The sequence below is a fragment of the Cheilinus undulatus genome, linkage group 15 (genome assembly GCF_018320785.1).
Source record: "Cheilinus undulatus linkage group 15, ASM1832078v1, whole genome shotgun sequence".
Classification (NCBI taxonomy): domain Eukaryota; kingdom Metazoa; phylum Chordata; class Actinopteri; order Labriformes; family Labridae; genus Cheilinus; species Cheilinus undulatus.
Genome location: NC_054879.1, coordinates 8,321,646 through 8,340,799, shown reverse-complemented (window position 1 = coordinate 8,340,799; position 19,154 = coordinate 8,321,646). Strand labels below are relative to the sequence as shown.

Here is a 19,154-nt window from a genome sequence, read left to right as displayed (position 1 = left end):
GAAAGGTTAACAAAAGTGCCTGCAGAAAGGCCCTTAACCCTTCAGCTATTTTTTACCATTGTGTCTCACCTGGACTTTTTGTCTTTTAAAGCTTGTAGAACATCAGCCCTGTGGTCTACAGTCAAGCTCTTCTTTTTTACAGGCCAACCTGGGCTTTAAGGATGTGTGTTGCAGCAATTTTGCCTGAATTTTAAAAAAGTTATGGGACTATAAAGACAAAAGAAAGAAAATCAGAAATTAAAACTCAAAGTTTTATGTATTAAACAAAAGGGTTTTTTTTTTTGCACAAACTAGTTCTCTCATCTTGTTGGGACAACGTAATTAAAAGATAATTCTGTGAGGAAAAGTCCTCGAAATATTCACATTAAAAAAAAAAAAAAGTCTGCTTTTGAGAATTTGAGTCATTATTTAAAATTCAGTGACTCTGAGAGACAAATCACAGCCTCCTTGTGTCTATTTCTCTGTTATGAGTCATTCAGGCTGTCTGCTTAAGTTTTTAAGTCCGTGCAAAGCATGACTTGACGACGGGACAACTTCCCATTGGGTCTCACAGCCCAGTTGCAATGCATTCTGGGATATAAACAGACAATATGGGAGCTAACCTGCTATCTGCAGGAATGGTCGAAAAATGGATAAAAAGACATTCAATATCAGACTTACTGGCATGGATTTAATCTTTAAAGACCCCGGAAAGTCAGCCAAGTTACTGGCTCACTAGAAATCAGTCTGTAGGAGCCAAGAATGCTTAAAGAGTGTCGTGAGAACTGTACAACGGAGAGCTTTTAGAAGAAAAAACAAGCAAGGGCCAATGATTTACAGTTCAGAGGTTATTTAACTTTGAATAATGGGTGTCTCCTCCTGTCGTGTATGACAACACCGTCCTCCGAGTTAAAAATAAAATATATATGATAAAAAATTAATAATAATTTTGGCTCAGTAACAATAAGAGGATGAAAAAATGCACTTAGTAAAGCCTGAAGTTGCCACTAATAAACACATGTTACCAGGATGTCCATTTAAGGAGTTGTGTATTGTTCCCATAGCAATTTACCAAGGGTATGCCTGTGGTACGGATCTGTGCTACATGAGCTCTAAGGGGAAAGGTATAGTTACCAAGGTTGGTTTGTGAACCAGGCTGTAAACATGTTCAATTCTTCTGTGAAATTAGTGTTTTAAAGGGAACATATTATTTAAAAAGAAACACTTTTTGGTATTTTTGCTCATAAATGTGAGTATCTGTAGTATCTGCCTAACCACTAAATGTTTGTTCACGGTCTGCTTATGTCTAAAAAAACTGAAAATTAACGGTCTCCTCAGAATTTGCTCTCTGTCTGACATCACAATGACGTATTTATACTTGTCCTTGATTTGTAATGCACTTACAGTACAAGGTGTCAGATCATATTCAAGCAGTGCATCACCCGAAAGAACTATGATTGCTTGTGCAATTCTTCATTTTAGTTCCTCTTAAAGTCTTCTATCTCTGTTTTTAAATCCCCATTCTAAGAATTTGCAACCCCACTAGTGCTGCACAGTTTATCTTATTATAATTGTAATGTCAGGCTGTGCAATTACAAAATTGCATAAAAGGCTGCAATAATTTTTGCATTATATAGTACTTCAAGTGTTAACAAAAGTGCCTGCAGAAAGGCCTTTAAGGCCTTGGTTTTCACCTGGTGAATCGGGGCCCACAAGTGTGTTTATGAAGCCATTTTAAGTGGGTCATGGATGCCTGGAAACAAAATATGTGGCTGAAAGTCTATGATAGGCTTTTATTGTGATGTTTTATGTCCAAACGGACCAATTTCTCATGAAAATATTGGTTATGACTGAAAAAAATTAAGAAATTTGGGTTGTGGTTCAAGGTGGGTCCTCACACTAAACCAGCTGAGAGCTACTGCTTAAAGGTATGGTTACCAAGGTTGGTTTTTGATCCAGGCTGAAAACATGTTTAATCATTCTGTGAAATTAGTATTTTAAAGGGGACATATTTAAAAAGCCACCTTTTGGTATTTCTTCTCATAAATGTGAGTACCTGGTAGGGCTGGGACGATTCACTTTTCTCCCGATTCAATTTTTTACAATTTTTTTAGGTGCCGATTCGATTTAAATTGCGATTCTATGATATTGCGTATTTTTGCAATCTTTTGTTAGCTTTTTAAACACCAGTGAAAAAGATGAATGATAATGATGCCTACGGACTATATCAGGAAAAATACACATCACATGTGTATAACGATACATCACAAAGTAAATCTAACTAGAGAATACAAAATAGTTATTAAATGGTCAAGTGCAGGATTTCTCAGTTTATTCACAACAATTTAGTATCAATTTCACAGAATTTGACACAGACTGAGCTAAATACTGAATATGAAGTGCATAAAGTCTATACATATGTGTGTAGTATATATATGTATAACTTATTATGTAATTTTACGTTAATATCGAATTTAACAATGTAGAATTAAGCTATTTAAAAAATATATAGTCCTGCAAATCGCATTTTACCTATCTTTGTTCAATCTGAAGATGAGGATTTTCCCCATTTGTTGCACTGAATTAAAATGCTACTGTGATTTTTTTTTTTAAGAAAAGAGGAATAAATTATTATAGAGTGAATGTACTCCAATCCTTTATATTTCATATTTTATCGTTTTTTTATGTCATCACATAATGTGTTTGTGGAGGGAGATTATGGGAGACGAGCTGATCGTCACGTCCAGCTTTAAGACTGATGGACTGTGTTTTGCGGAGGGCATGACGTGACAGGCCAGTATTTCTTTCTTGTGTTTACCGAAGCTGTCATTCTTAACGACACTACACGGGACAGGTCCTTACAAATAAAAAGACTGTGATTATGGTTGCATGAGTAGAGACCAGCAGTAGCTTCAATGGGCTTGTTTGTTGACGTTAGCTGTTAGCTGTAGCGCTAACGCGATGATGCCTAACTAGTAGATTCGTTGTGTTGTCTCAGTATTTTACTCTGGCGTGGCATATCTTGCAAACGACTGTCTAACTCCTGTCTAAGTCTGTGCTGTCGTTAATGTTTTGGAAGCCAAAATAAGTCTACACATCCACTATGAATGCAACAGAAGTCGCTCTGCTGGGTAGGTACAAGCAACCGGCTCACGCAGACCGGAAGTCTCGTGTGATCTCGTTGTCTCAAGAGAGAAGAGGCAAGAGTCAACTGCCAGCTGGCGATGCCTGCCGCCAACTAGCAGTCAGGGGGTGAAATTACACCACAAACTACTGCACCAACAAAGTGAATAATTAGCTAATTAATTAAATATCTATACTGCATTTTAAAATATCGATACAATATCGCGCCAGGAAGTATCGTGATATTTCAGTGTATCGATTTTTTTGTCCCACCCCTAGTATCTACCTAACCACTAAATATGAAATAAGCTAGCCTAATCCTTTGATCTTTTGTGCTATGCTTTGTATTAGTTTCTCTAAAACTCTTCTATCTTTATGTTTTTAAATCCCCATTCTAAGAATTTGCAACCCCACTAGTGCTGAACAATTTCTGTAATTATAATAGCAGTGTCAGGCTGTGCAATGACATAACTGCATAAAAGGCTGGAATGATTTTTGTTTGAAGTAGTTCTTGAAATGTTAAGAAAAGAGCCTGCAGAAAGGCCTCTAAGTTTGCAATAGTGGCACTATTGCACTTTTATTTTTGGGAAATAAGTAACTTTAAGGGCAGTATTGTGTAAATCTTCAGTGGCACTTTCCTTGTTTTTGTAGCCAACTTTATTGTGCTATCTCAGAACAGCAGCCTTTTACTCTTGGCACTGGTTTTTTTTTTTTTAACTCTGAAGGTTGCTTCTTGGTCATTGCCAGATTTGTTTCTTCTGCCTGTCTGCAGGAGTCCCTCTGTTCCCTTTTGTGTAGCAAACTTTCTTCTCACTGCCACTGATCTTTGACCCAGCTGCTGCCCATCTATCCTGATGTCCTTCCATCGATTTTTCCCTCAAAGTTCAGGCGGTTCTCTTCTGATCGGGGTCACAGTCTGGTCATTGCCCTCTGATGGTGATTCTCGGTGTTCTAAAAAGGAAAGTAGGTGTTTGTGTGCGTATGTGGATGTAATTGTGGTTTTGGCTCAGTAGCGCTGGCTGTTATCAGTGTCATGGCTGCATGAAGCTCCACTAAGCCTTTGACGTCAACACCGTACAAGCGGCTGATAACGCAGGTCTTTATCACAGCCAGGTGTGTGGGTGTGTTGTCTGATCAAACAAAACTTGGCTTCCTGGATTGTACGGTGAACTTCAAAAATAGCTCCTGTAAACAGACACAGATAGAGACCACCGCATACAGGCTCACAAACACACAGGAAAGAGATAAAGAGATGTGTGTGAAAAATCAGTGCACGCACATGAACTTAGATAATAGGATTACTGTTTGTTTGTTGGAGTAAACAGATTTCATAGACTATTAAAGGAGGTTTTATTGGGAATCTGCAATAAAACTGAGGTAAGTGAATGCACCACAGAGAACGGAGTGACAGCTGTGGGATCAGGCCGATTATGCCGTGCCTCCTCTTATGCAATATACTCCAACAAGAACAGAACAGTTTTTAAAAAGTATTAATATTTTTCTCCCCTTTCTGCCTCCTCATGCCCACACAGATGTTCTCACGTGTCTTACCTAATTACACTTCTTTGTACGTCTGCATAGGTGTGTTCTGACTTTTCTGACATCTTCTTCACTTTTGGTTTTACCTGGAAGGGTGGGTCCAATCACACGTTAATCACTCTTTTCCAGTTCAGTGACATCATTCCAAGTGTAGTACAGCTAGCTGTAACTGTACCATGGGTGTGATTAGTCAGAAGAAGCTCAAAAAAAAAAAGGGCAGTGCACGTGAATGAGCGTAATTTGAGGGTGTATTATCAACGTTAGTGTGTCATCTGATGTTGACACACCTGCAGCATTTTCCTTTTGCTGTGAGACTGGCTGTACCAAACTCCATAAGTGTGTCTAAGATGAATGCCTATTAGAGTTTTCCATGATGGCTGCCTGTGAAGCAGACGTTAAAACATGTTCTGTTTTAAAGTCATGTTAGTGAGTTTTCATATGTGCACTTCACCTTGTTGAGGGATTTAAGGCTCTCAGTTTTAGGCTCTTGAGCAACCAGGGAAACTCACACAGCTCATATAAGCATCTCTGCTCACAGCTGCACAAATTCTGCAAAGGACCGTCAAAGAAACCTCATTTTTTTGTTTGTGAGGCCACATTATTCCGTATTTTCCCTGGTATTTCACCAGGTTTTCACCACCTGAGTAGGTCACAATGCATTGGCTAGTTTGCCCTGTAAAATAAAGTTTTTGTGTTTTAATACAAAACCTACAGAGTGCCTTGCATTGCTTCTTGGACAGTTGCAGTGGTGATTTTTTGACCATACATTTTTGAATTAAACATCTTTTTTTTTTTTTTTTTAACTCATACCACCACCCCTTTACTATTTGAACTGAGCAAAGCAAACCCTAAGTTTCCAAAGAGCACCTTCATCTGACACTACGATGACCCAGCAGTGCTTCTACTCTTTTGTCGTCATTTATATTCTTTTTAGAAAGACGCACCTTTGCAATTGGTTTGTAAAACCCAATGCTTGCTTTGAATGCTCTGTTAAACCTACCATTGAGATTTGACAAGAGGAAACAATCTTCATCTCGAATACTTGAATATATTCTATAATATTAAGGGGTACAGTGTTGTTACTCTTCAGCATGTAAATTACATATTTCAAACAGGCCAGATGGTGTATCTGTAGAGTAAATTATTTAAGTTTTATTGTCAAGAATCAAGAAGACTTTGGAAGAGGAAAAGGCTCACATAGGGCAAAAATGAGAATATTTGCATCAAAAGGAGCATTGCATCACATCTCAAGGCATCACATGAAATTGCATGGCATTACTTGGCATTGTGTTGTATTTTATCCAAACCTATCATATCATTGTATCAGACTGCAGTGAATCACATCATATCAAAATGCTTTGTATCATATCACTCCTAGTATATAGTATCTAATTGTATTGTAGATTGTATGGTATTGCATGTTATCACATTGCATCGTTTTGTATCATATATAGCATTGCATTGCATTGTTTCATAACATCATACTGTAGTATGTTGTATCTTATTGAATTGAATTGTATCATACTTTTTGGCATCATAGTATATAGTATCTTATTGTATGCATTGAATCATATATCGTGTCCATTGAGTGTTATCTTTTGGTATTGTACATGATATAACGCATCCTTCAGTAAACTATCATATTGTATCAAATTTTATCACATCACATTTTGTTGCATCGTATCGTAACATATCATATTGTATTGTTTCATGTTGTATTGTATCACATTGCTAACCTTGCAAAGCAGACGTTTCTGTTTCTCACTGGTGAATCCATCTTGCAAAGCTCCCATCTAAACAGTTTGGGTCTGGTTAGAAAGTGACAGGACCAATCAGCGACGAGGGGCAGTACTTTCAGGCCCAGCAGAGTCGTGACATAAGCAAGCAGCAACAAGAGGCCGGTGCAGTTATGGCGAAAGAGATTAGCGTGGATGCTGCTGAAGTGCCAGTTTTATCAGAACTTGATGACATTTCTTCATTAAAAGAAGAACAAAAACAGAAGTGAATTATTTTCTTATAAAAAATGACAAAAACATGTCTGCAGGTTTCATTCCCATGGTTCACATTATGTAGTTCTCTGTGGAGTTTACTCCGCGGTAGCTGCTACGTCACGTGTTTTGTTGCTCTGATTGGCCCATAAAGGTGTGACAGACAGAACGTTCATCCAATCACCCGACGAGTTTTTTTTTTCAATGGTCTGCCCTTTCCCAAACCCTATCGATGAGTGGTTTACCAGATGGATGTGTGAAACAAATGTGCTTTAATGCGGACTCTTTCATTTTCAGTGAGCTCTTGACATTTTACCATTTTGAACAGGAATGAGGGATTTCAAACTGAATTCACCCAAATTTGAGCCGGCTCACTGGGCTTCTCTGAAAAGTCAGAAATGAATCAAGCATAACATTCAACCACTGGAACTGGTTTTTCTGTTCAGGAATGCAAGTAGATAGCTATAGTTTGACATATTAATCAAGAAATAATAATGTGCTTTGATATTTTTTCAGTTTTTTTTGTGGATCAGTAAATTTGAAAGTTCATGGATAACAATGATAATTGTATTTTGTCTTGGGGATATCGTTTCGGTTGAAGAGTTTCTACGTGTTGGTGTATTAGCCATTGCAGAAACATGGAAGGGGATTTTGGTGGTTGCCAATGCTGTTGATTTGGGGCAGCTGTGGCATAAACCTTGCTTTGGTCAGGGTTAGGGTGGTCTAATAAATTTGTTAAGCACTGCATATATATATATATATATATATATATATATATATATATATATATATATATTTCTATTCATATAAATGGTAGGATTGTAACAGTACCCAACAGGAGATTTTTATCTGGGAATATTCATGCTGTTGCTATCGCTTGTGGTTGTTTGTGTGGTTGCCAGGACGGTGTGGGTGGTGCTCTAGTTTTCCCATCTGTGTAAGAGCTTCCCTCCACATGTATTATTGGGCACACGTCTGTACCGTACCGGGAGGCCCATATCAAATCAGTACAGTACAGATACGTGAACCTTTACACCCCTGATATATGGTTTCTTATAGTATTGTAGAGTGCTCTATGAAATACCGTACTATCATATTCCATTGAACCTCAGTTTTAGTACATATTAAACCAGTGGTTCTCAACTGGTCCTGCCATAGAACCCAACACCTCCTGTGATGTGAAGTAGGGACCATGCATGCAAACACTTCATTTCACTATGTTTAACCATTTTAACATTTTTTTTTTTTTTGAAAGGTGACAAGACATTTACAATTTATCAAATGAAAACTCACTTTCTTATATATTTCCATCCTAGATAACAGGATAAGTGCATGAAAATCTCATGAAAACTATCAAAATTGACTTATTTCCCTGCAAGAATAAAGTATATGGATAGATGTCTGCCTAGGGCCTCAATAGCAGAGATTTTTTTTCTTTTTTCCTGAAACCAGTTCGCGACCCACTGAAAACAGTCCTGTGACCCACTTTTGGGTCCCGACCCACCAGTTGAGAACCACTGCATTAAACCATATCATATTGTTTTGTATGGCATACATGGTATGCTGTATGAAACACTATTTTCCCCCATCCCATTTCCTTCTATAGTATGGTATGGTTTGTCCAAACCTCACATTGATGGGACAGAAAAGCATGTCACTTCACCTTCAGTGGAGCATTTGTCATTGGACTGATCCTACTCGTTAGACGAGTCCTTGAAATGTCCTGATTGCTGCTCTCAGTTATTCAATTAAAATCCTTCACTTTAAAACGGATCCTTAAGTGTGTGCAAAACTGCATCCCTGCTCTAGTTCTGCCACTTCTCTGTTGTAAAGACTTTCTGCTCTATCTTTGTTTTCATACAAAGTGAACTGTTTAATGTTACTCTACACTTTCTTTTTCATGGCCAAATCACAATCTTCCTGTCCTCTTTCTGAGGACCAAAATTTAGAAAGTTATAGCTTTAATAATACATCTTTAGAAAATATTGAGAAGATGCAAAACAGCATTGAACAGAAATAAATCACTTCAACTGCATATTGAGCGGCATCTTGTGCGTGCATTTTACAGACAGATGAAACTCTGCTGGTTGTAAAGTAGTGCAAGATAAAGCAGCTACCATAACCATCAAGACTGTTTCATAACAACTGTTTGCTCTGTTAGGCAGCTTTTGGTGTGTAGGAGGGCTTTACGTGGAGCGGATCCTCAAATGCGTGAGCGCAACAAGTAAAGCATTAAAAAATGCAGAGGTGTCTCATAAAAGCTCAGCGTTTGTCTAGTCAAATGAGAATGAAGTCAGCTGGTCACAATCTGACGCCCTCCGCCTCCCTGCCGGTCGGCGTGTTTGCAGGCAGAGAGAGACTCCCATAAAATGCTCAACATGCCTGAGACTGCCCTCTGATGTCACTGAGAGACGGAGAGAGAGCAAAAGAGAGAGAGAGAGAGAGAGTGGGAGGGGACCAGAGGAGCAGAGGGAGGGAGAGAGTGGCAGCCGGAGGGCAGAGCGAAGCACGTCAGTGAGAGAAACAGAGAGAAGCCGTACGTGGAGTGAGAGACAGAGAGTGTGAAAGACAGGGAGGGACGCAGATCTGCTCTCAGCACGGACACAACCAGGTCGCTCTGCTGTGAGCTTTCCTGCTGCAGTGGACTTTACAGCTCTTTTCCCTTTGAGCCTCACTTTTGGCTCCAGACGCACACTTTCTCTCTCTCTTAGATACTGTACATTACTCACACAGAGGCAGACACGCACAAAACAAACACACTACAGGCGGACAACTCGGCACAACTGATGGGTAAGAGCTCTGCTCGCTGTTTCTCATTCAGCCTTATCTACTCTCTCATAACTCTGCCTTTGACTGAACATAGTGCTGCTCCTGGTTAAGTGTGTTGTCTTAAGTGAAGTTTGCATGTTTGTATGTGATTTAAAGGCATGCATTTGTTTCTATAAACTCCTGCAGCCAGTGGCTACCTTACTCTCTCTGAGCGTGTGTGCTCACTTGAGGAATGAGAGTGTGTTTGAGCGCTGTGTGGGTGTGCAGCTCTGAGTAGTGGCAGTGTTTATTGAATGGTACTGATGTATGGAGACTCTTGCTCAGCAGCGCTCAGCAGCCTTTAACTGAATGGAGCAGATGGCAGTTGACTGAGTCTGTTCCTCCCCACAGCCTTTTGTGTCCATGTGTGATGTTTGTGTTTATGCTTCTGTGTATGAAAGTTTCCATTTTTAAACCGGGAGAAAGATTTCATGAAAAGAGTTGATTTCAGAGGAAATGTTTAGTTAATTACTCAGCAGTTGAAGAAACGAATGACTTATTATTGTGAAGCTGTAGTGTCTGCTACGACTAGTTATCAGTTAGTTGAATGAAATCTTCATAATTGGTGGAAACTTTATGAATGTTTTCAGTGAGTAATAAACATTTGCAGATTGCTGTTTCATAACGCAGGTTTTTTTTTTGTTTTTTTTACTTTTTGAGCCCTAAAATTGAGGTGGGGACCCCCACTGTACCAGTGTAAATTCATCAACTAAAACTATGACTGCAAATGTTCATCGACAGCCTTTTTTCCATGAGAAAGACTAGACTAAGACTGGCCAAAAATAGATCTGTGATGACTAAAACTGACTAAAAGTAAGTTTAGTTTTCATCAAGATGACTAAAACTAGACTAGAATGCAATTCAGTTTTCATCAGACATTTATAATCCATGATATTTCTCCACTGTTGGTAAATCTGTCAAAAAACAATGCATCTGCATCTCCTCTGCCTCTCAGCTGTAGAAAGCAGGGACTCCAGCTTTGGCAGGGTGCAGAGAACACACCACCATAACTTTGTACCGGAGAATAAATGCTTGGACTAAAAGTAAAAACTAAAATGTGAAGACTTTTTATAAACTACAACTAGACTAAAATGTTTCTGTGTTCTCACTGAATAAAACTATAAAGGGTGAAATGACTAAAATGTGACTAAAACTAAAAGGTATTAAATCTAAAGAGTAAGACAATCATGCATACTTGTGTACTAGACTTAGATTTTAAGGATTTTTTTTAAACATGTCTTTATTTTCAGCATAAATCACACCAAATAACCACCAAATAATATTTAAAACCAAAATTTGTCTAGAAAAATCTGCCTTTATCAGCTTTTTACATTTTGGCCAAATGAACAAATAAGTTTTAAGTCTAAGTTTAAGTCTGAAGTCTTTTTCCTTATTCATCATTATTCTTTGTAATGCATTTGCAAATTCATTCATACTCAGTCTTTAAAATGTGTGTTTTAAGGAGTGAAGTTTCAGGTCTGAAGTAGAGCTCAGTGATTTGGGAAAATAATCTCATTGCCAATCTTCCCCCCTACATTGTGATTGCAATTTTAATATGCGATGACTTTCTTTATCTTGTGTTTTTTTTCAACAAACAACCAATAAATCATACCATATTACAGTGAAGACAATATTTGGTTGGTTGGTGGTTTAAAATGAGGTTAAACAACAAGAGAAGGATTTTTTTTTTGCAAATTATTTTAGAAAAAAATGTCACTTGAATGTTTGCATGATGTGCAGAGCATCATGTAAACACACTCTCTGCCTCTGATGAAGTGTTAAACTGATATTTTAAAACCCATTTCAGTTCAATGAAATATTGGATATAGGATATAGCTATTGCGTTATAATCTAAATTTCAATTAGTTTCCCAGCCCTAGTTTGAACTACATTTAAATAGGGCTGTCCCTTTTGATTTTTCTGTTATTTATTAATCGATTTATTATTTTGGGGTAAAAAGCTGTTTGTCACATAATCAATGTGCCTACAAATTGTGCAAAGAAATATCAAAACCTTGTCATTTTATTTATATTTTTATTCCTTTCTTTTAAACAGGTATACATGACAAGTACACTAAACACTGAATGTGTGGACACTCAGCAGAATTCTGTGGCGTGTAAAGATTCAGCCTCCTTGAAATAAATCCTCTAATGTGAATCAACATTTATGTCATCGATGACGTTGATTATGTCAAGGTGTTGCCCCAGCTCTACATTTTAATATCAATATTGATATCCGTTAAAATCAGATGCTGGAAAAATCTGGTATCATGCGTATGTTATTTTTATAAGTTTCAGATATTTTATAGACTCAAACAATCCTTCAACCTTTAAACATGCTGCTAGGCAGATGCATCAGTTCTAAAAATATGTCTGTATTCAGTTGCAGGCATCGATCTAGATTAAAAGAAATGAGGTTGGAGCTCTGGTTGTATTTTTTTGTGTTTTCTTGGCTGGATTTCATCATCTATTATTGCATAATGTAATGACAAGGTTTTTGTTTGTGTTTTGGATGGTGGCCAGAGGGCATGCGGTGTTGCCATGTGGCTCCACGTCTCTCTGTAATGGCTCATCTTCTGTCTGTGCTGTATATCTGCACCACATTAAACACTGAAACAGGGTTCCTACACATCATTCAGATGTCTTCAAGTGCATATTTAAGGCTTTAAAACAGTTTTTAAAAAGTCTGATTTTCACCCGTTAAATGTTCAACTTTGACAAAGACATGTTTGTTTTCTGGCCAACCTTAGATGATTTTAAACATCTTCCTCTGCAGATTGTTGCAGAGATATTCTCCAGAAGTCAGGGAGTCTAGTGTTATAAATTTCCTGGTGGAGGACCCCCAGACCCCTCTCTGATTTAATGTGGCTCACTGTATTTAGATGCACTCTCTACTGTTGTAAAACACTAGTCCGGTTTTCTAATATCTGGGCTACCAGATTAAAAATCCCACTTAAAAATCCATGCAACCCACCCTTATTTTGAAAGGTTTGACCTGACAAATAAGCAGAATTCTGAACTAAATGTGCCAGAAATGATCAAATTTGGGCATTTATGACCAAAAAAATGTCACTGCTCTATACCATTTGACATTTCATAAACAGCACATTAACTCCCTAAATTCAGCCCTGGTCCAGTATTCCAAGAAATCTCATATGCCTTTCATTTTTGAGCCTTTATTGTGCAAAAAGTGCCATAAAGTTTTCTCATTTCAGGTCTTTAAAAGTCTAAAAGCATGTAGGAATGCTGTGAAAGCAAAGAATTAAGAAGAATTATGATGAAGTCTGCAGAAAAAGATGATATGACAAATCCAGATATGATCATTTTATCAACATTTTAACTCCTTAAAAGACATACCTGAATGATTCAGCCGAGTTGATAATTGATTTTGATTGCTTTAACTTGGGGGATTTGGTTTGTGAACATAAACAGTCTGCCCCCAGAGCAAGAACAGAAAAAAGCCAAAGAAAACAAAGAGGCGATGACACACACAACAAGCAGCTGCCACGCTCCAGGGACGAGCAGTGGCATACATCAGCAGCGCACACACCCATCCCAGACCTGACAGTAAAGCCTCAAGCTGAGTGCACATGCGGGCCATGTGTTGAATTAGTCGGCTAACATGATTCGTCCATCCTCCCTCTGTAGCCCCTCCTCTCCTCTCCTGCCCAACGAACCGCTGGCCACTATCCCACCGGTCGCCATGGCGTTTGCCTCCCTTCTCTCCCAGCACCTGGGATGTCTGTGTGTTACGAGCCGTTCATTCTTAATCTCCATGCATGACATTACTGCCACAGCAGAGCTTTGTTTTTATCTTTGAGCTGACATTTATTGCATTTTTTTTTTGAATGTTAAATGAGCATGCTCACTCATTTCCTCTTTAGTTGGGATTTAAACATGCATGGAGGTCTTGACTGAGTGCATAGATGCCCAGAGGGGCCAGGAGCTCCCCTGGGAATCCTGGTTTATAAATAACTGCCTCTGTGTGATCTTAGGCTGATCAGGGGGGAGACAGGGGAGGGGAGGGGCAGAGTTGGAGAGTGATGGATGAATAGATGAGAGACAGGATGGGAGACACAGGCTGACATTTCACCAGCTGTGTTTGTGTCAGTTTTTAGTGAGTTCAGACAGATTGCGCTGCACCATACACAAATCTGCATGGGATTTCTGTAAGCAAACAGTCAGGATGCTTGAACGTATGGGTTAAACTTGGTATCAGTTACACTGTTGACAGACATCAGCATATATAGCATGCACAGATGTCTTACCTGATGTCTGTCTGCTGTGTTGCATCAGTTTCCTAGTGTGCCTCATCGCTGATTCAGAGAATAATCATTCACTCTGAGGTTTGAACTGAGCAGAAGAATTTACCTGTTGAACAAACAGATTTCTTTTCATGGTTAAACATGAAAGAACATGCTGGCAACGTGGTAGTCTTGCATTTTCTTGGAAAAATCACTTTGTAAGACGGAATAGACTACTAACATCCAACTACACAGTTCATCCTAAAAAAAAGGCATAAACACTCTGTTTCCCACAGAATGGCAGTTAGGGGGTAAGGATGGCAGAGAGGGTCATCCCAACTAGCCTCCTTATTTTCTCAATATATTTTGAGTGTTTTCCACATTTTAAAGAGGCATCTGTTGCAGACCTCTACAATGGGGTGATCTCGACCAGGAAGTGATTCACATTACCCAAGCCAGAACCAGAATGACAAAGTAACCCTTGCTGAGTTTTTCCTTAGTGTGTGGTGTGTTATTTTCTAAATTTTCCCCTTCCTCCCTACCTTAACTTTAGGGGTTCTGTTGCCTAAGCTAAACCCTCTTTGGGGTTTTCTTTTTTTGTGGTGTGTTATTTTTAATGTCATCCCATTCCCCTTTACCCTAACCATTAGGGTTTGGGTGCCGAACCCTACCCCTCTTTGGGTTTTCCTTAATTTGTGGTATGCTTTTTTAATTTTGTCCCCCTGCTCCCTACGCTTACCCTAACCTTTAGGGTTCCGGTGCCTGACCCTAACCCTCTTTGGGGTTTTCTTAGTTTGTGTTGTGTTCATTGAAATAAATCCACTTAGTAAATTTTCTGTCTTTAGTCATAATATTCTGCGGTTGTGAAATATAGCCACTTACTGTAACTTCTGACAGCAAGACGGAGATGTACATCATTCGGTACGTCATTCTGGTTCTGGCTTTGGTAATGTACATCACTTCCTGCCCCATGGCGAGGTCGCCCCATTAAAGAGGTCTGCACCCAAAACACCCCACCATAGAAGCCAGCTGCCAGATCCTGTTGGCTCTTTTGGTAGGATACATCAGCAGCATGCTGTATAGAGATGCTCAAATGTCATCACTTGCCTTTTTCGAATGAGTCTCTCATCATTCTGTACTTATAGCAGGTGAGCTGCATATGAGGACTTAGCAGCTTAATAGAACCATCATCCTTGATTGCAGGTATACAGAATGTTATCAGCACAAACAGCTGCTGGAAAATGTTAAAACTAAAATGTGAGAAAGACATTTTGTAAATCAGCACTCACTGTCTGTGGACACATCTCTTGTGCATGGCGATTATACATGGATGTTTAAAAAAGAGGGAAAAAAGGGATTGGCAAAGATACTTGAATGGAAGTAAATTTAACAGGATGCCCGCCCAAGTACCGTCAATGTGTGGGAAATACTGAGTTATAACCACTGCTAGCTGAAATCCACAGCCAGTTACACTGATTTTCAAACAGTGGTATTGACGTCAGCCCAGATTTTAACAAACAATCACTTAGTGGTCATTCACCACAGTTCAGCTGCATGTGATCTGTGATCTCCATGTTAAATAAATGCACTGACAGTAAATCCATGACAGAATCTCTCTGAAATTGAATGTTTAAGATGTGCATTTAGGTGCTATGGAGATCTATACAAATAGGAAGGTAGTTAGAAGTCTTTTAAAACATAATTTGTTATTGAACAGAATTTATTCTTATTATTTGTGATCAAACTGCTTTCAGATGTCCCCCTGTCTGGCAGTAGTACCCCATTAAAACCACTACCTGAAAAACATTCAAAAACATTGCACATTCCTTGCTTGAGCTTATATGTTGAGCATTATGTCTGTGGAGTTATAAGCTTGTATATTTTGGTTTGGTATCCGCAAAAAAAAGTCTGGAAACATCACCAAAAATCCAAAGTTGTGCATCCCTACTTGCTGTATTTCACACGCTGCTTCAGCTGCTCCTTTTCATCCCCCATGCATTCATTATGCAGATGGAGACTGGCAGAGAGGCTGAAGTTAAATATGACCATTATTTAAGAAAATTCATGTTTTTTTCCACATGCATGTAACCGAGTCTTATTTCAAGTGTGCCATCCATACAGCAGTAATCATTGCATTATTATTTCCTGTCAGCCTGTGCATCCATCCTCTCCTCATGTTGGCTCAGCATCATTATCTCATGCCACTCTCACAGAGTGCCGTTCTTGTAAGCCGGGCTCATTACTTCTCAGGTGTCTTCACCCTGCTGGGTGCTGCTTGTCAGCCTGTTTACCTGCTGTTGTTCTCATGGCTTTGTTTACTGTAAATGTGCTATGCAGAGAGCTGTGACTGTTGTCGTTATGATGCAAATACAACAGTACCATTTTTCTGTGGAACCACGTCAAACTTGACTAGGAACTGTCAGTGAGACATGACATATTTCCTATTTGTTATATAAGCATTAAACAGCAATTTAACCCACCCAAAGCAGAACTTACTCATTGAAAAATAGAAAACGACAGTAAAAGTCCTGAGCAGAATCACTCACAGATTTAGAATTGCACACATTATATAATAAAATCTCAGCAGCTGGTTTTGATTTAATGCTATGTTGAAAAATCAGTTTTCCACAACTTGATTCATGCACAAATTCTTTAAAGTCCCAGACAACTTGAGTCTAAGAAAAAGGCCAGTGTCTCTTTCTTAGTTAAATTGTTTCCTAATAATTGGGCCAAACTAAAGGTAAATTGGTTCAAGCTTTAACTTTGATTTCAATTCAAAAACAAAACTTTTGAAAGCTCAAGAATCATGAAGACCTTTGAGTTTATCCAACTTCTGAACCTGCAGATGCATACATCAGTCACATAAATGTTTGACTGCCCGCCTGTGTGGTTAGCGTGTGAGTAGCCCGTCTGGGGAGTGATTACCCCACATCTCTCTCCCTCTGTATCACCTGCACTCGTAGCCCCTCAGCTTCAGGATAAGTGGCTGTAATTAGTCACCCTGCTTCAGCCTTGCAGTTTGGTCATTGATCACCGGTCTGTGAGCGGCCGGCGGTGCTCACAGAAACTCCCAATTTGACTTTAGTTTATCGCTGTCCAAGGAGAAACTTGTTATGACACAGTTGTTTCGCCTGTATGCTCTCACAGCTCACATTATTACACCCGGAAGATAAAATAAAGCAGACACAGCATGTGCTTTATCTACTGCACAATGAAACAGGGGATGGGCACTTCCAGTTGTCGAGTACTCTCATTACCTTTTGAATGAGCAATTAATTACTCCTAAATTAAATGTATTTTTACTGTTGAAGGACAAATATCAGACATGGACCTCCCAGACCTATCCTGTTCACTGAACACTGACTGCCCCATAGTTTGCAGTAACAGCCACTTTGTTGACATGTTGAAATCAGCCCTTAATTCTGCTACATACATCTTTTCCACTCTGTTATTGGCTGTAATGGTGCTTCTACTCCAGCTCGACATATATATTCAGTGTACTGAAGCCCTTTTCTTACACATAACTTAATTGATTGACTTAACTTTACTGATCTTCTCTGCTTTAGTATCACCACAGTGACATGTGCTGGCTAATGATGTGAGACTGCCTGTTGACTGTTTCTGCTGCTTTCTCCTTATGCTTTTAGTGCATGTGGTTAAGCAGTGACCTAGTATTTCTGCCTTATGCATGTTTATGTCAGAGTACAAGTTCCTGCTCACAGGAGAGTTAACACTAACTGTAGCCTGAAAACGGCACTAGTATAAAATGCTACTAGAATAATGAGAATGTTAATGAATACTTATCCCCTATACAAACAAAACCAAATTACATATGACAACTTTAGAGTGATGCATCAAGAAGAGGGACCGATCTTCAGGGCATGTGTCAGCACCCACAACCCCATTTTCTGAGCGGTTCTCACAAGTGTTTCTTGTTGCTACGTTACAGAAAATGACTACTGTTTTCCTTGGTAGAAATCTGAACAGTGTTTTAAAATAGTATGCTTCATGCAGTGGCAAGAAAAGCCCCCCCAGGTAAAGTTTTAGAGGAATTTTTTTTAGTGAGATGGAGATAATTTTGGCTCTAGTTTTCTCTCTCATAGAAAAAAAGCAACACCACTTGACTTAAGTTTGTGAATTATTTGTGATGCTTTATCCCCCTTTTGTTCCTCTTATTGATGTATATTTTTGTTGGCTGACTATGATGCTTTTCTTAAAATATTGTTTATTTGTTCTCCAAACATGCAAGGGAAAGAAAGGGACATGTTTTAATTTTCAGTTTTTGGATTTTTTTTTTCTTTTTCCTTTTTTTTTTTGTTTGTTAAGTTTTTTTGATCATAATGGTTTATTTCATGTGTGATTTGTTTTGTCATTCAAGGACACAATAACATGATTGCATAGCAACAGAGGTTGTCAGCCTTTTTCGATACTTCAAATAATTTTACATCAGACACCTGGGCCTGAATCAGAGTCCACTTGACCCCTAAGTTTGGTTCCATAGATCAGTGTGAACATAAGCATACCTTACTTGGGCACCGTGCCCGAGCTTGCTTGAAACAGTGGTTTTATGCACAGTTCATTTACTTACTTTTCAGCTAGTAGAGTTATACAGACAATCTCCTTTCTCCTCAAAAGACATTTTTCTGCATAGCATGGTTTCTGTTTCATCCCAAAGCTGCACATAGATCTGGAAGTAGGACATGGATCATTGTTGGTAGCCTGAAAGATGGTATCCCAGTGTCCACATAGAGCACAAACAAATGTGGTCACCATGGTTGTGTCTTCTCTCTCTTCTTTTTGAAGGATTTGCAAACTAATGTGCTACCACCACCTTTAGTATAGCACTGGATATATGTACACAAGTGTGCTTGGACACCAAACCCTGTTTCTCATGTGAAAGCAGACCAACAGGGGAGGGGGGGCAATGACACTCAGGCCTGGCATGTAACAATCCTCTTTGTCTTATGTCCAAACACCCTCAGGCTCTTTGTGATACCGTGTGCTTTAAAATGACTCAGTCTGTTTGAATTTAATAGTGTCAAACTGTACTAAAGCTATACAGAAAACTTTAGATTTTCAGTCATGTTTTAACCAAAAACTGTGAACAACAACAACTAAATGTGGCAGTTTAGGGAGTGTGTACCAGTTTGTCTGCTTTTTTGGTGTTTAAAAATAATTAACGCCCCCCAATGTTTGGTTCCTAAGAATTATTTTTGTGGCCTTATATCAAAACAGTTTTTTTTTTTATTTTCTTTTTTTAGTTTTAACAGGGGATGGAAGTACCTAATTACATTTACTCAACTGTAATTGAGCACATTTTGAAATCAGTACTTTTACTTCTACTTAAGTAGTTTTTAACCAGAGTAACTACACTCGTATTTGAATACAGTTGTCTTGTATTTACCATGTGTGTTCAGTAGCACGTAACAAGAGAATGATCCCTCATCACAGCCCAAAACAACTGTTGTAGACAG

At 38.8% G+C, this 19,154-nt stretch overlaps 1 protein-coding gene across 2 annotated transcripts in view; it reads left to right on the top strand.

Annotated features, from left to right (window-relative positions):
• hdac4 (histone deacetylase 4) overlaps positions 1-19,154 on the top strand; it is a 244,157-nt gene that overhangs the window by 114,241 nt on the left and 110,762 nt on the right. Inside the window, exon 1 of one of the 2 annotated variants that reach the window (XM_041806612.1) lies at positions 9,132-9,419. The exons of the other annotated variant lie outside the window; for it this stretch is intronic. Coding sequence (XP_041662546.1) covers positions 9,416-9,419 — 4 coding nt within the window. The 5' untranslated portion in view covers positions 9,132-9,415. Of the gene's footprint in view, positions 1-9,131; positions 9,420-19,154 lie in introns of those variants that run through there. 2 annotated transcript variants of the gene reach the window in all.